The sequence below is a fragment of the Trachurus trachurus genome (genome assembly GCF_905171665.1).
Source record: "Trachurus trachurus genome assembly, chromosome: 13".
NCBI lineage: Eukaryota > Metazoa > Chordata > Actinopteri > Carangiformes > Carangidae > Trachurus > Trachurus trachurus.
In genome coordinates this window covers 32228648-32250335 of record NC_139892.1, presented here as the reverse complement: position 1 = coordinate 32250335, position 21688 = coordinate 32228648, and the positions used below count along the sequence as shown (strand labels likewise).

Below are 21688 nucleotides of genomic sequence, written 5' to 3'. Positions count from 1 at the left end.
GTGGCTTTGATTCGCCTCTTTTGACCATTTCTGTTCCTGTTCACCCTTTGCTCCCACAGTTGGGAGCAGAGCCTGCGTCACCAACCCCACTGACGGACTGAGGGTTTGAAATGACCCCGAAGAAACAGTCCCTCCCCTCAGAGCTTCACGAGAGCTCCTGAGAGCATCACATTAATGTTTGTAAAGCTGCTTTGAGTCTGTCCCGGATATCCTCACTGTCCCTGTGGGGTTTCCCTACAAAGTCTTGCTCTGGGTTTCTGCTCTACACTAACATCAGTGCAGCAATCATGGGTGTGTTAGTGTTAGCCCGGAGATGTTTTTCTTAAATATGTACAGCCTGAAGGGTCTTAGTGCCTGACAATTACCTTGGACTTGAACAGACTGTGGCCTATAGCGATGAGGAGGAGGAGGAGGATGTTGACATACTCACAACAGCCCAAAAATTAAATGCAGGTGATTATTTTACTGTTGGTTTCTGCTTAAGTCATACTGAACATGCATATCTCTCTGCCTACTGAAAAGGTTTTGTTCTCACTGTTTTATTGGTGGCTGCATCATACACATCATCAACGTCATATGTTGTGTTATAAATCACTTTCCAAACGTTGAAACGGAGGAGGAACAACACAAGGTCAGCCCATACAAATATGGCAGTGTTGCTCCCGTTTTGCTGTCATACTGGGTTATTTCTTTGAGCGTGTGGTGGTGTATTAGAGTCCAGATGTTTTTCAATGATCGGTGTGCTACAGTAGTGTTTCTAAAACATGGCTTTTGGGGGTCCCTCCGTCTGGTGCTGGTTCTGTATTCAAGCTCATCATATCGATAAACCTGTAGATTAGATACGCTGTTCACTTTGAAGTAATGCCTTGGAGATATTATGATACCAAAACCAGCAGAGGGAGGGACTTTGGACTTGTTTTTTAGAAAAGTGGCAGTAGGCTATTGTGTACCGCTTGTGCAGCCTGCAGGTGAACATGTGGGTCTGAACTGAAACGGTACAGTTTGTAATATAAAGGGTACTAGATGGCCATGCTTGAGTAGGGAAATGTACTTAATGCTGACACAGTAGACTGAGATTAAGCTTTTTATAGTAATAAATAAAGAAAATCTCATTTGCACACCACAACGTATTTGTTATTGTAAGAACTGAACTGAAATTTAAATATTCATAATAATACAAAATATCAGTGAAAATATCTTGTTTAATGAAAAGTTTGACATTTTGAATATATGTGTATTTGTTTCCTTAAGAGTTGAATTAAATGAGAAAATTGATAGCTCTCAGCCCTGCAGCTGGTTAAGAAGAAAGACTGAATGGATAAAGGAAACGATCTGTCCACCAGCACCTCTACACATCACGAACATGTCTGCACAAAATTAACCTTTTTGTGAGTAAGGGTTAGGGCCAGGAGACTACAAGGAGTTTGTGATCCTTTAGCAACATCATAAAGGCCTATCTATCCCCTTGTAGAACGGTGATTTGTCATTTTTACATTTTCGTTTTTGCTCTGAATAAACAAACACGACATAATACATAAATTGATGAGCTTTGAAAGTGCTAGTAAGTGGATTTTGTTGTTTGTCTTTTTGGACAGAGCCCAGCTAGCTGTTTCCAAGTTTTGTGCTAGGCTAAATTAGCCATCTGCTAATGACAGCATCATGTTTGCCGTACAGATATTAGAGTGCTATCAATCTCCTCATCCACCTCTCAGCAAGACAGCAAATGACCATTACTCCCAAAATATTGAACCTTTTCTCAAATGCATGTTAGATACACCTGGAAACTATTTAAAAAAAAGACACTGACTGCATACTAAACAGCAAGCAGCTACTGTATTTACAACACATGCAACACTTTAGTTCAGTTGGAATAAACATCAGGACTCAGCACCTGTCTTGTCAAGCATGGCCATTTAGCTTGAAGGTGAAATTTCAATTTCAGTCAAGGAACGGATGGAGCAGTTCATGTGCCAATTTGAATCCTATTTTTGAAACATATTTATTCCTCAGCCGTTGTAAATTACATTTTTCCTATTGAGTCTTATTTATGTACAATTGATTGATTCTTCTTGATGAAAAATCCTCAGTGAAACCTGTCTGTTGCATCAGCCCCTTTCACATATCACAGATTTGCTCACGTCTCCCTTTTATTTTCGTAACACTTCTTAAGGCTGAATTTTCTGTTGTCTGACTGAGTTTTGAAGAGTCTGTGCAATTTTGTACAAAGTGATGTACTTGACATACTACTTTATATTTCTGTGAATAAAATGTGAACAGACTATTGCAAGTTTTCTGCACTTATTCACTCATAAATGTCAGGTCTGCAGGTTCAGACTGACACGGGGGAGATTAAAGGCTCAGACAAGTCAAGAGCTTTAGTGCTACAAACATATTCAATGCTCTGTGGGGGTAAATTTGACCTCAGTGCAGCTTTAGCAATCGTAAAAATAAGAGTTGTGGTCAGTCTCTTGTTTCAGATTGTGTTAAATAAAACACAGTCAGTCTTTGTTCTAAAATGATGCACTAATAAACACATTTGACCGTTGTACAGCTGAGGTAGCTACTAAATCAGGTTCACAGGTCAAAGTTTGACTTGTACTGATGCCTTCAGTAAGTTTAAAGATTGATAAAATTGATAGGATTTCACATTTCTAATTTGTTTCATTTTCAGGGAAACTGTACGAAATAAGCAGATGTGTGTCAGACAGTGTGAGACTCCCAGGACTTACTGTACATCAGTATCACCCCACACTGAGTTAAAACTCATGCAGCCCTCGGGCCTCCAGCTGTTACCCAGAGATCATTTGATCATAGACTGTATTTTGATGTGCACAGACGCCCCCTAGAGGTCAGGTCTTATAAAGCTGCAGAAGAAGGAAAATATTACAATTATGGTCATTGGTAAATACAAATTAAAACAAGGGAAAGTCATATGATTTTATTATATTTTCTCAAATACACTTCATGTACATAAAATAAACAAATTCTAATGATACATCAGACGTGATGTGACATCCTTCATGTATGTTACATACATGTATTTACACCCTCAAACAAGTGTATTAATCTACTGATGGCAAATTATCTTTCAAATTCTACACTTACTGCAGAGTACAAGGAAAGGTGGAGATATTGTGCGTCGTTCAGCATGTCAAGTTGAATTTTTTTTATATATTTGTGCAGGATGAACAGAAAAATCTAATTATGCTGCCAAACATAGTTTGGCTTCAGACTTGTCACTTAGTATAGAAAGTAAGTTACACTGCAGCTTCAGAACCGGTAGAATAAATGCTGACAGCACAAAGACTAAACCTGCATGTGCACATCAGATTCTTGTTTTTTTTCCAGCAACATTTTATAATTTATAATCTTATAATAAATAAAATGTTATAAAACCATGAAATGTGAATTAGAATATCTTACCACCCCGACACTGGGTGACTGTGAGATTCCTCAACTAAACCTATGTGGTATGGTTTTTAATCCATCACTCATTTATAGGTAAGCTTTCATAACCTACGTTATGTAAGTCACGCAGGGCAAAATCCACGGGCCTCATCCTGAAACGTTTATCTGACAGTTACATGAGGCTTCAGCAGTCTGTGATCAATTCTGTTTCTTTGGACTGTTTCCATACTGAGCTGTTAAAAAAGGCTGTAACTGGAGGATAAACTGTACATTAGACTTGTCAAACACAGGTTGCTGAAGCCTCCTCGCATTAGGTGTGAATAAACACTTGTGCATTTTAGCATGAGGTTTTGTCCAACGTCACTGACAATGACAGCAGAGGAGATCAGTTCGTAGCCAGTGTGAATACGAGACATTGTGACTGTCAGTTGTACCATATACAGTCTATATTGTAATACAAGGAGTTATATCACAATACGCTACATAGCATATCACAATATTTTGAAACCTTCTTTAAATATGCATAAATGTGTGTTTGATCATTCTAGTTACTGCAGCAAGAATCAAAACAACATCAGTAGTTTCTTTTGGAGCCATTTTAAATTTCCACACAAAAAAAGGGGCAAATCACAGCCGAGTTCACTTCGACTCCTTCAAAACACAGAGCTCAAAGCAACAAGAAAGCTCAACACTTTCTGTGTGTATTACTTGTCCACCTTCGTCTTCATTCACTCTGGCGCTTTAAACAGTTACAGTGACAATGTGTGTACTCATGTTGTACTCAGTGTTCATGACATGGTCGTACCAGATCCCACGTTGAACTAGCTGCGGTACATCAACAAGTACATTCATTACGTCGCCCACCCCTGGATGACAGTACGTATAATTTGATCCATTGCTCATCTGAGAATATAACTGTTGTTTTTCGACAGAGCTGAACAATTGTGACTCCCCTTCTGCAATATTACACATTTGGGTGGATACATAGGCTATAATGAATAGGCGTCTAAATACTGCCTTAGAAAGCCAGCCTTCCTTCAACGCACTAAAATAACCCTGTTCAACTGTCAAAAACTGTGCAACACATGCAAAACAGTCTGGGGGTAGCAGCACCCCTCTCACTCCACCTCCTCCCCCCTGAGAGTCGTAACATGTGACCCCACTGGGACACACATCTGTCAGCTGCTTCTTCTATTTCAAGGCCTGCTGAGGTTCACAAATAGCAGGCCTGCCATGGTCAGCAGCATCGCCACAGTCATCTCCATCATCTTCCCCTGCCTCCACCTGCCGAGCTGCTCCTTCCGCTGCTCCTGCATGCGCTCCTTCCTGGCTCTCATCTCCTTCTCCCTCTGCAGCTGCTCCCCATAGTGAGCCCGATAAAAGGCGTCAAAATCAAACATGGTCTTGCCGCCGGTTTGTGAGAAGCGCCTGGCCCTCTGCTGCTGCTGCTGCTGTTGATGCTGGGAAGAGCCCGTGGATCTGCTCGAGGTGTCTTTGGGGGACGGTCTCCCCGCACCTCGGACGTCTGACTGGCTCAGGATGCCCCGGTCGTACTTCCTCCTCAGGCTGATGTTGCCCAGCACGGTGTAAGCCTCGCTGATCTCAGAGAAGCGCTGGGTGGCCTCCTTGCTCCCCGGGTTCTTGTCAGGGTGGTAGATGAAGGACTGCTTGTAGTAGGCCGTCTTGATCTGGGACTGTGTGGCAGCGGGGGTCACCTTGAGGATGTCGTAGTAGGCCGTCCTGCTCCTGTACAGCAGAGACGTGTCCTGTGAGCTCCCCTCGCTCCTCCAGCTGTAGCTCCTACTAGAGTCTGCACCTTTATACAGTCTATGGTCTGATGCACACGGGTCAGGTTGCAGTTTCAGACGTCTCAGCCTCTGTCCACATCCCGCCGGCCTCTCTGATCCCTGATCTGCCAGCATGAAGAGGACGGTGCAGAGAGCTCGGAGCTGCTGAGGGGACGTGAAGGCGTCAGGGTGCATGGAGACAGCTCCTCTGGTCCAGCATGTCATCCTGCGCGGCGGCAGCCTGTCCTGCAGGAGAGGCTGCAGCCTTGCAGCCAGGTACAGGGCAGCTCTCTGAGGTTGAGCTAACCCGGTGAAACGGGATGAATTGTCCAGCTGCAAAGACGCGGCACAGAAGAAACGTCCATTCACCTGTTGACGTTTGCTTTTCCTCCCTCTGGAAACTTTCTCCGGTTTGTGTTGTGTTGTGTTGTTGTCTGACACTGGCTGAAGTTCACGTCCGTCCCGGGCTGGCTGCTCCTTCCCGCGGCTGTCACCGACGGAGCGGGTCACCAGCAGACCCCCGGGACTCTCTCCGGCGACCACCGGGCGGCCCTGGCCGGTCCTGAGGGCGGACAGCCGGTAAACTCCGCCGCCCAGCCGCTGACCGACCTCTGCCATTTTACCCAGGAGAAGGGGCCGGGGGACCGGCCGGAACACAGCGGCGGCTTCCGGCAACGTCACACGGCCAGGAGCCAATCAGAGCCACTGTTTACAGGAAGTACTTTATCACCGACCAATCATTTGGCAGGGGAAAGGTTACGGCCCAACTGGAACAGATTTAATAGACTTAATAATAGAAATCGACTCTATTCATTCATTTTGGACTAATCTATGCTTTCCCATTGATTATTTAAACGCACATAAAATACAAGTTGTTTTTTTTAATCTGATGACCCAAACCTAATATTATATTTGTGACTGGTCTCAATACATTTAAAACTTTTCACCTTATTTCACCTTTAAATAATTCAGAAATTAACTACACTAAAGTAAACTACACTTGTGGAAAAGTGTAAACATACATTTTGTATATTAATATAATTATATTTTATTTCTGTTTTTGTTCTCTGTTATATTATATTATACTTTACTTTTTTCTTTTCTTTTCTTTTTTTTGTTATGACATCTTTTGCTGTGTCGTTTGACGCAGCCAGCAGGTGGCGGTATATTGTATTGTACATCGGGTTTCTCGTGTTAAGTCCGACGAAGAAGAAGAAGCATCACATGTGGACCTGCTTCCACCACAACGTTTAGCTGGTTTATAACCAGATATTACAAATTAATTGATCCTCAGTCTTCAGACACCGACACCAGCACCGGGAGGTCAATGGCGTCCAGCTGCCGCCGGCCGGAGCACACGGCTCCTCCGGACGTGGTGAGTCCCTCGGTTTATTGTGTTTCTGTAGCTGCTATGCTAACTATGCTGTCTGGACATTTAAACACATTTAACTTCCGTATAAGAGCAAAGTGTGATTGTGTAAAGTTAGCAGCAGCAGCAGCAGCAGCAGCAGTATAATGGGGTTTTAATCTTGTGCTCTCATCCCTGCAGTTCTACAATGAAGAGGAGGCTAAGAAGTACTCTCAGAAGTGAGTCTGGATGCTACAGTGTGTTGAAGCACATCAGCCTCTGAGATGTTGTGGAGTAGATACACAACAGCAGCACACATGTTCACAGTCATGTCACGGGTGGAGGGAAACTCAGTATTAACGTGTACTTGGCCAAAACTAATGCAGCCTGGTGTGTTAGTTCTGTAGTAAATCCTCCTCCAGTGAGGTTGTGACTGCAGAAGTGCGGGTAGATGTTGATTCCCATTTGCTGGTGTTCCCATTATTATTCAGGGATGCAAACAGCGCGCCGAAAAGCGAAACTCGCTTTTTTCATGACCAATTAGGTGACTTGTGTGAATCGTTCAGATCCGAAGAGTTTTTGTTTTTGGGAGGGGGGGGGGGTCTCAGCTGGGGTCAGTAAAATGTTTTTCTAACAGGCTGACAGTGACAATCACGTGAAACTGAGGCGAACTCATTCATGGTTGTCTCTGGTTATAGCACATTATATAGGCCTATGTCCATTACACACTTTTAGGCCTTAAAATGTCTTAAATTTGTTGAATTATTGTGTTCAAGACTTAAATAAGACAGCTCTTAAATTTTCGTATGCCCACCATGGGCGAGCATTTCGCTCGCATTTGCCCCTAAAAAAAAAAAACATGTGTGAACCAGGAAAATCACAAAAAAGAAAGAGCACAACCTGCGATTGGTCCAAAACTACAAATCCCACAATCCTCTGGCCTCAACAATAACAGTAGTTAGTGTAAGTAAGGGAGAGTAGAGCTGTCGGTGAAAAGAGGAAACAACGCCACGTCTGGTCCTGTTCTATGTTGTTCGTTCACACCGTCACCGTTTATTCGTTACGTCCGCGGTGTAAAAGGCCGTGACGCAAAGACGCGATTAGGCGCGAGACGCGGTAGACGCGACTTTTTTTTTTGCGACGCAATACACCCGATTCTTTTATGGCGACGGGACCCTCGCGTCTTCGTCCTTTTCATCGTGTTTGGTGGGAAGACCCACTCAAACACGAGGAACGCTTTTTTTTCGCGCGAGCTTTTACGCGCAACCAAACGCGAGATACGCGAGATACGCGAATTAGCGCTCGTTTTCACTCGTTTCAAAAAAAAATTTCACTACAACAATTTTTTTTTTTTCTTTTTCAAAGGAGGTTAAATCGAAAGCAACTGGACTTAGTTATTTACTTATTATAACTAAGTCCAGTTGCTTTCGATTTAACCTCCTTTGAAAAAAAAAGTCTAAAAGACGTTTCACCTCTCATCCAAGAGGCTTCATCAGTTCATGTAGCATCTGACCAGGCTGAGACTGGTCCAACTATCTGGTGTGGAGACTCAGTATAAGTCCAGTTGCTTTCGATTTAACCTCCTTTGAAATACTATGACCTGGACAAATGAGAATATGCACAGGCCTACAACAACATTTCTGCTCTCATCAACCATGGTTGAGGTCACAACGCTGCTGTAGCTGCTCTGGAAGTCCGAGACGTCTGAGGCCAAACGCCGTCGCTTCTGGTCCATGAGGCGAGCTGCGATAACGTGACGCACAGTATACTGTTATGAGACACATTATGCATCCCAACTGTCTTTTTTTTAGAGGATTTTTTTTTTTACCAAGAATGCGCCCAAAAAAATCATGATCCAGGGGCCAAAATTCGAAACAAATATATATATTTTTTAATCATAATTCTCATTATTCTCCTGATGTCGGTTTAATGTAAACAGATTGCGCTGATATGCGTCATGTGACAGCGGGGCAGAGCTGCAGCTGCTGTGCTGTGATGGACCTGATCAGACTGGTGGTGGTCCACAGTCAATCAGTCCCAGAGCCTTCCTATTCACCTCCAATGTAGACGCGACGTGCGCGCTCGTTACCCAAAGCGGCGCGTATCCGCGTGCATTCGGTGCGACGGCACCGCCGTTTTCCCCCCCGTGCATGTCCGTTGCTGTGTCAGGCAGGTGTCTCCCACGGAGCTCTGCCCCGTTTCAGAGGTGAAGGAGAGACGTCGCCTCCGCGATGTAGAATGTGTTCAATTAAAGTGAAACTAACACATTTTATAGGCCAGGCCTATGTCCATTACACACTGAATGGGATGTTAAATCCCATGTCTTTATTTATTCAGTTTATTTTAATAGTAATAATTATGACTAACATTCAGTGAAGACCTAAAAATCAGTATCTCCAAAATTGAAATATTGCAATGGTTTTTATTTTTTTAAAGCATTTTTAATATAGAAATGTTGGCCTTCTGAAAACTGTCCATCTATATGCACTCAATACTTGGTTGGGGTTGAACTACTGGAAATAGACTTTTCTGTGATATTGTTAATGGTGAGCCCCCCCCCCCCCCACGACAATTCCTCTCTTTTTTGGTCCTGACCCGTTTGCATCCCTGATTATTATATCTGAAGAAGTTTGGCCAAATAACAGATCACCTCAGGTATAATTGAGATCTCTTGGACAGCACTTATCTGTACAAATAAGAACGTGCTTCACATGAGTCAAGTACAAAATATCAAAGTGAAGTGTAAATGAGATTAAAAAGACACAACACAGTGAATAATATTGGAATCTGTGGTGCTATTGAACATTTTCTTTTTCTTACACATAGAGCAGTGTGATCCATTGATAGAAATGGGGTGAACAAAATGATACATGTGTATTACAGTATGATGTATGCTTCAGTATTTTGCACTAGCCTATCAATAACAAGCTGCAGACTATCTGTAGAGTGAAAGTTAAAGACAGATTACCTAATCCAAATCTGACTGCAGTTTGCCACGTGTAAAGGTTAACTTTCATGTGAGAGTGTTTTTACTTTACTGTTACTTTAATGTTTTGCCTTGCAGCTCTCGTATGATTGAGATCCAGACCCAGATGTCAGAGAGAGCTGTCGAGCTTTTGAACCTGCCAGAGGGACAGCCATGCTTCCTGCTGGACGTGGGGTGAGTGACACTGACTGTGCTATTAATCTGATTAACCTGAACATAATACGGATCTCAAGAGTAAATATAATCTTATCAAGCCCAGGGTTCTTACGGATCCTTAAAAAGTCTTAAAAGGCATTGAATTCATTAATCTAAAAACAAGGCCTTAATTGGCATTAAAATGTCTTAAATCAATTTTTCAAAGAGTCAGGGGCAGACACACATGTTATGATGGAAACGCCATAATTCGAACTAAAATCCCCTGATTCGAACTAAAATATGCTCGCGAGAGCCAGGTTTTGGTAGATTTGAAAGGGATGGAAACAGTTATGTTCAAATTAAGTGTGACGTAGCACACTTTCACCCCAACTGCTCCCGTGTTTGCAGTTCACTCACAAGGCAACAACATCAGGGTTTCCACTACATGTAATTGATTGTGATGCACAGCAAAATAAAAGCCCTCACACCTTCAGAATAATGTTTTCTTTTCTTTTATATGTTAAAACAATGTAAAGCAGGGTTTCCATTACCAGTTACCATTACTTTGCACCCCTTTCCACTGCACAGTTACAGCTCGACTCAACATGGAAAATGTTCACATTATTGACAAAAAACTATGCAGCACTTTGGACTCCTCTAGCTAGTAGTTATGACCCACAATTATATAAAGTAGACTGAGACTTTTTATTCTCATAAGACCCATTAGATATGAAAGGAGAAATGTCCTGTGGTTTTCAGCCTTTTGATTATATTTAGCCGACCAATTACAGCTGAGAACATCAGGTATTGTTCCCTCTCCATTAAATAAAGTGCAGTGAAAAAGTAGTAGTATGAAAAAATTTCGTACTTTCTTGCAGACTTGTCACACTTAAATGAAATCATCATTTAAAAACGGCGGTCGCGACGCTCTCTCGCACACTGCTGGTGCACACAAATACGAATACAAATACGAAAACTTTAATCTTTGGTTTCACCACCATAGACATGTCACAACATCAGAACACATAATAACACAATAAAAAAATAAATTAAAAAAAAAACATTTCACTTTACCTTGGACCACATAGGAAAGTGTGTAAAATTTTCCCTAACCCTAAGTAGCCTAATAGATGTGGTGACATTTTTTTTTTTTTTTTTGGGGGGGGGGGGGGGAGGGGTTGCATTTGTGTTTATTGTGAAGCCGGTCTTAAATTTGATTTCAAGTGGCATTAAAAACATCTTTAAAAGTCTTAAATGTAACTTGGCTTAAGCTGTAGGAACCCTGCAAGCCATTTAGTCTAAAGGTGACTGTGAAAAAGCTCTGTTTGAGGTGATGATAGTTTGATGGTCGAGAGTCATTTTGTCTGAATGTCACCAGGTTTTTATTCTTTGTTTTCACATAATATCCAGAGTTACGCTGTGACCTTGTGTGTGTGTGATGTCGTCTGTCTCTCAGGTGTGGCTCTGGTCTCAGTGGAGACTACCTGACGGAGGAGGGGCACTACTGGGTGGGAGTTGACATCAGCAAGGCAATGCTGGGTGAGTCTGACTGACACTCTTACGTTCAACCAAAAAAAAAAAGCACAAAAAACAGCTGAATGTAATATCAATTGAAGCAGAGATTTCTATCTTATTTCTCATGTTTGTCTTCCTGTGACAGATGTTGCATTGGACAGAGAAGCAGAAGGAGACCTTTTACTAGGGGACATGGGCCAGGGGATGCCTTTCCGTCCCGGCACCTTTGATGGTTGCATCAGGTGGATAACAAAGCATGCTTGTGAATTAATATATGAAAAAAAAATTCCATGGACTAATGTCTGACTCACTTTCTTTGTATTTATTGATTTACTCCCTGTCAGTATTTCTGCCCTGCAGTGGCTTTGCAATGCTGATAAGAGGTCACATAGTCCTCCAAAGAGACTTTATACCTTCTTTAGCACTCTCTACTCTTCTCTGGTAAGTTCCTATCACTCTTGTTGTTGCCTTTTTTTGAAGAGAAAAATATCATCCACCCATTTATCACATTTTACCATGAACACCTTTACTTACTTTTCCTTGCTTTTCTTTTGTCTTTCAGTCTAGAGGTGCTCGTGCAGTTTTTCAGCTCTATCCAGAGAACTCAGAGCAGGTAAAAACACTCAGTCAGTAGATGTAAAACCTGAAGTTTTCTCCAGAGTCTTGTGCTTCCCTTCAGTTGTCTTCTTCTTCCAACTCTAAAGCTGGAGCTGATCACATCACAGGCCATGAGGGCGGGTTTCAGTGGAGGCCTGGTGGTGGACTACCCGAACAGCAGCAAGGCTAAAAAGTAAGTACCTATGAGCAGCAGGGCTTTTATTTTGACATGTCGAGCTGCAGCCACCCGCAATTGATTCCTCCTTAATAGCCTGTGAAATTAGTACCAGTGTATTCACAACACAACACTAATTAGAACAGGGCCACTTTCATATTGACTCGCTCTTGGTCAAATTAGACCTGTGATAAATTGTTGCACATTAAAATGATTTGCCTGGTTTGCTTTTCTCTCTCGCTCTCTCTCGCTTTTGCACACACTTTGTTTATTTCCAGGTTCTTCTTGTGTCTGTTTGCTGGAGTAACAGGAGTCCTTCCCAAAGTAAGACACAAAGGAGTCAAACACATCAGTAGATAATATTATGTTTTGTTTTGTTGTAGCTACATTATGATATCTGCTCTGGTTTTGTTCTTTTCAGGGATTGGGAACAGAAACTTCAAACCAGTCTGTTTCAAACCAGGTCCAGTATTCAGGACAAAGGTAAAGACAGAGACACACTAGGTCAACAACTACCCTAAAAGAAGGTTTCATATTTATTGATTGTGTATCCAACAAAGTGAATCTAAAGATCTTTGAATAGTAGTAGGATACATTGAATAAACTTAGAACTAAACTTAGAGGGCTTTATTTTAAAGATTAAACAATGGTATTACTGTTTTTATATTTGCTAATTCTGTCTTCTCACGTGCAATAATATGCTGCTTTTCTTATTTAATTTGTACCTTGTTCCTTTTATGATAGTATTTTGAAACACTGGGTTTCGGGAAAGTGTGCACAGTATTTTCACTATTTTAATTTTTACTGACTGTTGTTATTAGATGCAGCTTTAATGTACTTGGATTCAGATAATCTAAAATTTAAAAAAAAATCTTCTAGTTTATTACTTGCTGTTATCAGAGTAAGCTGGTCTTGGCAATAATAGGTGCCGGTTCAGTCATACCTGGCTCGATGAAGCCAAAAGACTAAGAGAAATCTCAAAGGGTCGTTGTCCTGCCTGACTGGAGACACTGTCGGGCAGGTTTTCCTCCCTTTCACATAATGATGTTCCGGTTTCTCTTACACCAAGAGCCTGGGTGAGTGAAACTTTTCAGACACAAAGTTTTGCCATGAAGCTAATCACCCCCACTGTGTCTTTGTGAAGATGCCGGTTCAAAAACATGAAAGGCAAATCTGCGAAGAAGGGACGAGATTGGATCATGGAGAAGAAGGAGAGGAGGAGAAGACAAGGGAGGTATGTACAGTACACGACAAACAAATGGATTTATTTATATTGCTGCAATGAAATATTCATGTTCTAAATAATGCAAGCTTCAATTGAATCATTTCTGATTAGTTGTGTTTTGTAACGCTCGCTGACAGCTCCCCTCTCACCCTCTCTCTCCCCCTGTGCCTTGTGTTTGATGGCCTGCAGGGAGGTTAGAGCCGACACAAAATACACTGGACGTCAGAGAAAACCTCATTTCTAGCTCTGACTCATGCAGCTGTGCCTTCATTAGCTCTCGCCTGCGCCGCTTCGCACACGGACGGCCACCTCCGGAGCTGCAGAACAGAGAATTTCTCTACACTCTTAATTCAAGTGGATGTGAGAGAGAGTGAAATGCTCTTACAGTCAATCATTTTTATATTTGGTTGAGTCCTCTCATGGCGGTAAAGACTCTCCACTCCCCATGTCCATGTCGGCTGGAACATTATCAAGTACACGTGCGGATGTGCACTACCCACTGTTGACATTAAGTTTTTATTAATTATGAAACATAATTCTCCATTTCCCATCAGCCTCTTAATGTTTTATCTAAAATGTTTTCTCAACAAAAGATTTGTATTGAATTCACTGCATAGTTTTTTGTACAGAATTGAACAACTTCTATGCATTTGTAAAACTGCAAAATCTTCTCTGTACAGCAAATGTGCAAAATGACACATACAGTACATATCCAATACTTGTGTGTAATTGTGTGTGATGTTCCTGAACAATTTGGCAGTTCATTAAGGTAATGAATATTATAAAAAGGAGAAATAGAGTAAGTAGAACTGTAAAATAAAATAACACAGACTAACTGTGTACTACTATACTTCTATGTTGCCTTTTTAATGTGGATCATTCTTATCAGGAGAGTAGCACATGACCACCTTCTAATACAAACAGAAAGCTAATAAGGTCATTTAATTTGTTCTGGCTGTTAGAAACTCGCCTGTACCCTCATATTCAGGACTATTGAAAACACATGTAAGAAAGATGCATAAGGTACGATTTAAAGTCTAAATTCCTTGATTCTGCACAATTTTTCTGGATAATTTAGGTCTCCTGCTTCCTCCATACCAGTCAGCACCATATGTGTCCGACAGAGGTCGCTGTGCGCTTTGGCACAACACAATCCACCTGGGCGTTATCTCTGAACCTGCTCAATCAATAACCAAATCCAACACAATTTCAGCACTCGACCCACAGACCTCTCCCGGGGTGATATCTCTGTAACTCCACTCTGCAGTCAGTCAGACAGACGTTAACGGAGCTGACAGAAACTTAGAGAGGAGACTAAGGTTTTTAGGGGGAAAAAAGGCCAATTAGTGCGGATTGAGTAGGAAGTTGCGGGTGTGTAATGGGTTAACGGCGGAAGGCCTCGCCTTACCTTTCATGCGCGTCACCAGGCTCTGTAAAGTGGTCCCATCATCCCCGCACCCAAACCGAAGGAGAGGAAAATCACCGCGGCCAGACGCGCCTTCTCCCTCGGTCGCTCTCGCGTCATCCTGCCGGTGGTGTCCGCCCCGCCGCTCCATCACCAAACACCCAACACCCACAAGACAGCGCCAACTGAGAGAACAAGAGTTTATTCCGCGGAGCAACAGGGAACCATGAAGGACCGCATGCAAGAACTTAAACATGTGAGTAACAGTTTGGTCGTTTGCAGCGGCTCTCTCAGCCACCTGCTCTGTGGTGAGGAGGGAGCTCGGAGCCGGGCGCGCTGATGGAGCAACAGTTGTGACTCTCGGCTCTGATGGAGGCTGAGATGTAGTGGTGTAACACCGGCGACCGGCGCACATCGATACTGAGCTTTACTGTGTGTTTATGACTGAGGGTAAAACGTAGATTGGACAAATGATTTTTACATGTTTCATCAAAGTAAAAGTCATTTCCCTCCCCGTCTCAATTAGCCTACTGTACAGGAAGTCTCTGGAGCTCAAGAGGGAGTTATAGGATGGAGACTTTGCTCTTAATGGGATTATTTATAACGTCATTCAGTTTACATTTATTGTTTAATTTGAGCATTTTAATAATTATTCTATTAACAGTTTGCTATTAAATAGCAAATTGTGTGTATGTGTGTGAGATCGATCAGGCCTGAACTGTAGTAGTGTGATTGCAGTGGGAAATTGGTCCCTGTTCGCCCATTCCACCTGTTAAATGTCCACCCTCTGCGCGTCACAGGCGGTTTTATCCCCTCCAAAAATCCAACCCTTAAACCACCCACACCCAGCACAGTGGTTAGTAGGCTACATAACAATTGTTTTACATTTTATCAGGGCTCCGTGAGAGCAAAGGGAGCTCTGTCTTACATAAATGATTCAGAGTACCCATCCCACATTCTCTAATCATGATAATTAAATCTTTACTTCTTACATTTTGAGCTGGTTACAGACACACACAAACACACACCAGATAGTTTTTTAAAACTATTTATAATTGATGCTGTTGAAAGATGCATGGCTGACTAATGACAGTGTTTGGTCAGATACAGAGGAGTCATTGAGTGTTATCCTCCATAGGAATGCTGGTGGATTGAGCTTGATATTGGCTGTTGTGTGTGTGTGTAGCCTATGTGTGTGAGAGAGATAGGTAAAGTGGTCATTGTCAGATCTGGGTAATTGGCAGTTAAGCAGAGGACAGAGAGGGGAAACAATTTACAGCTCCTCAGTTTTCAGTGAAGATCGAGCTATGAATTGGCCTCCAGGGAAACAACCCAGCCCTGCCAATTATATATGTGTGTGTGTGTGTGAGTGTGTGTGAGTGTGTGTGTGTTCAGCAGAGGCGTGTCTCTAGTCTGCCATGCTGCGTCCTCGCAGTGCAAGCAAGATGCAGTTGTCAAGAGAGACAGAAATAGCCTAAATCTTCCTCACCAGCTTCAGTGAGAAAGCTCAACCAATATTCAACCAAAACCTTTCGGGGTCAACAGAAATGTTATATCAGCTGCCAGTGCTGATTCTATTATCTTGCATTATTTTTGATCACATCTTTCATGTCTGAGAAAAGGCAGCTGGAGCGGCTCCAGTCAGATCCATTTCAAGCAATACAGACCAAATAAAATCAAAGTAAATTGCAAGTCACAGGCAGTTATTTCCCATCAGCACCAGATTAATATTGTTTCCCGTTTAAAGCTTGGAGTTATTACAGCTTCTTGAATCTCATGAAGGGATCTCGGTGAGTCTGGACCACACTTCATAACTCTGTAGGAGGCATTACATGTGCAGTTGTTCAACAGCTCTGAACTATAATGCAATAGAAAAGGGCTGCAACTAATTATTGTTTTCAATACTGATTAGCTGAGTTATTTTTATCTGTTGTGTAGGAGATTGTGTCTTTGTCTAACGCCTTTGTCTGATATTAAGATATTTACTCACATTGAATGCTCAGAGTTGAGATGCTTAATTTTGCCATAGTGGGATAAATAATCAATTAATTTACTAATTGTTTCAGCTCTGTGAGATGCAGCTTCAATTTGGAGAAATGTTAAACTTGTGCTCACGCAAATGTCACTGCACAGATTTGGTGATGAAATCTCAGTGGGTTTCTACCAGCAGCACTGAGTTTGACATTAACGCTGGTCTCAGTTGTTTGGTTGCAGCATACAACAACCAAAGCCTGGTGTAGTTAGGCAATAGTTTTTACTTTGCTCCTTGCACAGCCATCGGCAAATTTACTTGTGCCAAAACATGTTAAATCTTGTGTATAAATGACTGATAGTTCTGTTTTTTACTGAGACATCACTTCCAACCGTGCAGCTGACTGCACAAACCCATGTCTTATTGCTTCCACGTACCATTGCCGGACTAACGATGGTCTTTTTGGTTTTCAAACTGGAAAAGCTGGCGGTTCTTCTGGAAGAATTGGCATAAAATTAAAACATTTTGCACAAGTGGGTTTTGAATAAATTTGTGGCAAGAAACAGGCCGCGCATGCTGCTGGTTTGGTGTTTCATTTACTATGACTGTATATATACGTCTTAAGAGTTTTGAATGAAATTTGAGTCTCTCAAGGGGTCGTCTCGTTATAACGGTGGGGATTTAAGTGCCCTATGTTGCCAGGGAAACAGCCCCTGGTAGGGTCCCTTGGGAAACGCCTAATTATGTTAAGGCACAGCAAGTCAAACTTTACGTGGATATGATATATCCAAACAAAATCCAGTGTCAAGATTTTCTAACATGATTTTTCTCTCCCAACTCTCATTTTTATGGTGAACAGCCCGAGCTCAGAGGATTGCTCCAACCTGAGGCTGCAGCCTGCTGCGACTCAATGGATGTCTGCAAGTGAATTTCATAAAGATATTGAGTTATTGTAGATAGTGACACCTCACCAATACCTGATCCATAACTGTTATTTTTGGAGCTTTCACTAGTTTTTAGTATTTCATGCAGGAATACTTTATCTCTCAATTGAAGGACCAGTGAGTGGGATTTAGTGGTGTCTCCCTGTCAAAGCAAGTAGGAGAAACTACGGTGACCTTTAGGCAACAAAAGCACAAAAGACATGTCCATTCGTGTCTGCTGTGATAGGAAGCCGCTCGGTATCAAGAGCTAACTCTAAGCTACGAGGGGTAAGCTATGAAAACACATTTCCTAGTTTCCGCTGATTATCTACTAATTAAAACATAATTATGATTGAATATTGTATTCCATTTCTTCTAATAGGGACCCTTTACTTTAAAGATAATTGCAAACATCATGTGACGAAGACATTAAAAAACCAGACCTAGGAGCAGCAAGAAGAGGACTGAGCTTTACAGAGTTTGTAGGAGCAGCGTCCTTTCATATGTTTCTAGACTTCTGCTGCAACTTTACTCACCCCTTGCGCGTCTGTGTGATTTTGTTTTTGCTCTCACATTGTGTGAGTGTGAAACCTACAGGTGTGTGAGGGCTCAGTATCTGCCCATCTGATTCTCATTAACCCGCCGCCTAAAGCTGCCAGTCTCAATAACTGACATGGTCATAAGGCGGCGTCTCCTCTCCGCCTCACCTCGTCCCATCGCTCCCAGTTGGCCCAGCAGTTATTTAGTGACAGATGGTGCAGATATGATGCATTCGTCAGCTTTCTTCAAGCTCTCTTAAACACTAAGGGGGAACATACTGATTAGGTTATTACAGATTTCACACACCACCGGGACAGTTATCAATCAGATGCGATTGTTTGTCATTTCGCAGCAGTGAGTTATTTATTTAGATGGGCATTATGAAAGCTGCACCTGTAGCAGGCCATTTCGCCTTCACATCTCATTTTTTCCTGACGTTTTATCAGCTCCGTCTTTTTTGCCCCGCCGTCTCGTCCTTTGATTGACTATATCTGTCTCTTTTTTTCCCCATCTCCATCTCTTAAATAACAACCCTCTCTTTTCTTTCATCCTCTCTGTAATGGTGAGTCCCTCCATTATTGCTCTTTGCTCTTTCCCTATCAGTGATTTATCAGATGGCTTCCTGTCCTCCCATATGTTTTTCTCCCTCTTCTCTGTGCAGCCTTGTTAGACGGTGTTAGTATTGGTTCAGGCAGGTTTATGTGTGTGTGGTGGGACTGTCACTGCTTGGCGTTGGAGTGACACATTAACTAATCGGGTGGATATAGAGCACTGAGTCAGAGGCTGTGTGTGTCATTGACCCTCTTGTTTCCCCTTTTCTTTTCATTATCCCTCCTCTTTTTTGTCTGCTCACATCCATCTCCCCTTTATTTGAGGTCTTTACCTCTTTCTCATCTGTCCTTGAACCTGATCTTAGCTATTGACACTTCCTCCGTGACACAAAGAACAGTGAGAGTAAAGAGCCACTTTGCTCGCTATTGAACTCAACACTCATCCTACAGAGTCAGAGGTTTTATTTTTCCTCGTTCAAAGCTTCACTTAGATCTGCAGCTGCTCCTTCTGAATCTGACCCACAGATGAGCTTTTCTCCTCAAACTCAGTGGTGGGCTGATGAAGCAGCAGTAAAATGCACCGTCACACAGTCCTGTATTGTCACTTAACCATGAGAAAAGTGCATGCATGCATGTACTCACTTGCAAACACATTATTAATCAACACATATAAGCTGCATAATTGCATTAATGAGCCTTGAAATGAGTGTGACCAATCTGGCATTTCACCAGGGACTTGTCTGTCTCTGCAAATGAGGTGACAGTTGCAATGATATCCAGTATCTGTTGGCCGCTAATACTTATTTTTGAAATGTGTGAATGGAGAGTCCATTGAGCTGTATAAAATCCTTATCCAGCATGAAATAAGCAAAGCGTTGTCACTTCTGTCATTTTTTATGATTTCTGTACTACTGATTGGTTTCATGGTTTTCGTCTGTGTAGTAAAATCTTGTTGTTTGTTCATAAAGAGCAGCAGCCCTGAAGCTAATAGACATCCTTATAATAAGTAAACACATTTCTGTAATCAAACCTTCCCCATCTGTTGCGCGAGAATTTGCTTCGGGTCATCTTTGTTACCGCTGCTAAAATTGAATTTGTAATGTGCTGACCTCATCTTTCACATCACATCATCTCATAATCAAAGGCAGCAGTGTGGTTGTGTAGCAGCGCAGACGCCACATCTTTATCACAGTTTCTTGTTGGAAATGAACATCTCCCTACATTATTCACAACAAAATTAACTGTCAGTGACCTCACAGGGCCCCAAGTAGCTCAATCTGTCTTTGTCTTTAAACAGCACTTTCAACTTACAAGTTTTCCAAAGAAAACACCAAAATAAACAATTTGGCACAATTTACCCTGTAAAAATGATTTATGATATAATATACAAGCGTTTTATGAACTCATGCTCCACTCAGCAGGAAAACAAGATAAGTCCTAATTGCCATCTGCGTAGATTTTTGAAGCTGTTAACAGCTCTTTTCTGTGGAAAATGATTTTTGCTCTGTCAACTTCTGCAGAACTAAGACAGTTGATTGACAATATCGACATTTTTAAGGCATTTTTCTGTCATGGTTTTTTCTTAGTTCCTGTTTTATTTTGAAGTTTCTGTCCTGTCTTCCTGTGCTCGCCCTCATGTGATTACCTCATGTGTCTCACCTGTGTTGATTTCCCCGCCTGTGCCTTATTTCTCCTCGTGTATTTAACCTCCGTGTTTTCACTCATCGGGTCGTCTGTGTTGTTACCCCGTGTCCCTGACTTTTTTCTGCGTATGTCCTGTTGTCCATGCCCCATGCCCTGTTCTCCTGCCTTTTCCTGAGTTCTTCTGTGAGTTCAATGAAGTTTTTTTTTGTTTCAGCATTTCCATGCTGTTTCTGCTTCTGTCTGGTTCTAGTTTCCCTGTCAACCCTGACATTTTTCAAGCAAAACGTGAAACATTTCTCAGGGTCATTCTCGCAGTTGGGAGGTTTTTCTGCCTTTCTTTATCTTTAATTGTGGAAAACTAAATTTATGCTCACTACTCAGACAAAATAACTGATTTACTTATCAGAGATTGATTTCGTTTCAGTCCTTAAAGCAGGAATAAGCAATCCGGTCATTTTGGCTAACTTCGTTAGTTAGCAGCCCCCGCCCTCGTCATGGATCTATTGGTCCTCGTCCCTACGTCACCACATTCACGCGCATCCCTTGGCTGCACACACAGCCCTTCATGCCGTTCTCTCTCCTCATTGGATAAAGCTTGTAGGATACAAGGAAGTATACAAGAAGTTTTCTCCCCGGCTTACAGCAGAGCAGAGTGACTGACAGACCCGTGTTTCGGACCAAACACTCTATGTAAGTGATTGCTGTCGGAAGATATAACTATTTAAGACTTATATTAACACAAATATTCCGCTTACTTCTGCTTTAAATATATGTACATTAAATACTATGTCTCTCTGCCTCTTTCCCCCTTTTGATATTTCTGTTGGCCTTTCTCTCCCTGTCTTTCGTTTCCACTGCCATGATCCGTTTTCTACACATCCTGCCATTTCTTCACATGCCTCTCACCCCGTGTTACATTCAACCCTATCTACAACATAATTGTGTTAGCGGTGCATTGGTGCTGTCACGATCCTTCATGGTCAGCGGGTTACAGAGTGAGGCGCTGCGTATATATTCCACAGGGGAATAAGGGGGAAAGGGCTTGGGATGGAGAGAGGCAAAAGCGGTGACAGCACATCTCTTTTCTCTGCCTGTGATCTGTCATTAAAGTTCAATTGGAGCTTTATGACATTTTCTCACCCACTCCTGCACTGCCGAACACTGGCTGACCAGCCGCTGCTGCCTGCACACATGCCCAGGGCTGACAAGTTTGTGTATGAACATCCACAACACCATGTAATCTACAATCAAATCATCTGCCAATTATTTGCTAATAAGCCAAATTGGAAGTAAGCATCTACTATTTAGTCTAAAAGGTCAGTCATCTCATCTCAGCCCCTGTGTGAGTTATCTCGGCTGCAGACATTTGGATTCTTGCCTGAAATTGATTATCATCAATGGGTGGAAAGACGTTTTATTATCACATTCTAAGTCGTTATTTAACCTTTCATAGTCTGGCAGTTTGTAAATTTGTATT

At 42.2% G+C, this 21688-nt stretch overlaps 3 protein-coding genes across 5 annotated transcripts in view; 2 read left to right on the top strand and 1 right to left on the bottom strand.

The window, feature by feature from the left end:
• Window positions 1–3023: 3023 nt before the first annotated feature.
• dnajc30b (DnaJ (Hsp40) homolog, subfamily C, member 30b) lies at window positions 3024–5831 on the bottom strand. Its single transcript, XM_083985387.1, has one exon. It carries the CDS (start codon window positions 5811–5813, stop codon window positions 4605–4607), a length of 1209 nt encoding a protein of 402 aa, XP_083841513.1. The 5' UTR covers window positions 5814–5831; the 3' UTR covers window positions 3024–4604.
• A 510-nt stretch (window positions 5832–6341) lies between these two features.
• bud23 (BUD23 rRNA methyltransferase and ribosome maturation factor) lies at window positions 6342–14026 on the top strand. The gene is made up of 12 exons (XM_083984295.1): window positions 6342–6570; window positions 6745–6782; window positions 9608–9703; window positions 11121–11203; window positions 11325–11421; window positions 11524–11620; window positions 11742–11792; window positions 11884–11969; window positions 12230–12275; window positions 12373–12434; window positions 13096–13185; window positions 13366–14026. The coding sequence occupies exons 1-12, from the start codon at window positions 6523–6525 to the stop codon at window positions 13418–13420; spliced, it is 849 nt and encodes a 282-aa protein (XP_083840421.1). The 5' UTR covers window positions 6342–6522; the 3' UTR covers window positions 13421–14026.
• A 397-nt stretch (window positions 14027–14423) lies between these two features.
• Window positions 14424–21688, top strand: part of stx1a (syntaxin 1A (brain)) — a 66785-nt gene continuing 59520 nt past the window's right edge. For all 3 annotated transcript variants that reach the window (XM_083984755.1, XM_083984756.1, XM_083984757.1), the window contains exon 1: window positions 14424–14837. In XM_083984755.1, the coding sequence (XP_083840881.1) occupies window positions 14808–14837 (30 nt within the window). In that variant the 5' untranslated portion in view covers window positions 14424–14807. The remainder of the gene's footprint in view (window positions 14838–21688) is intronic.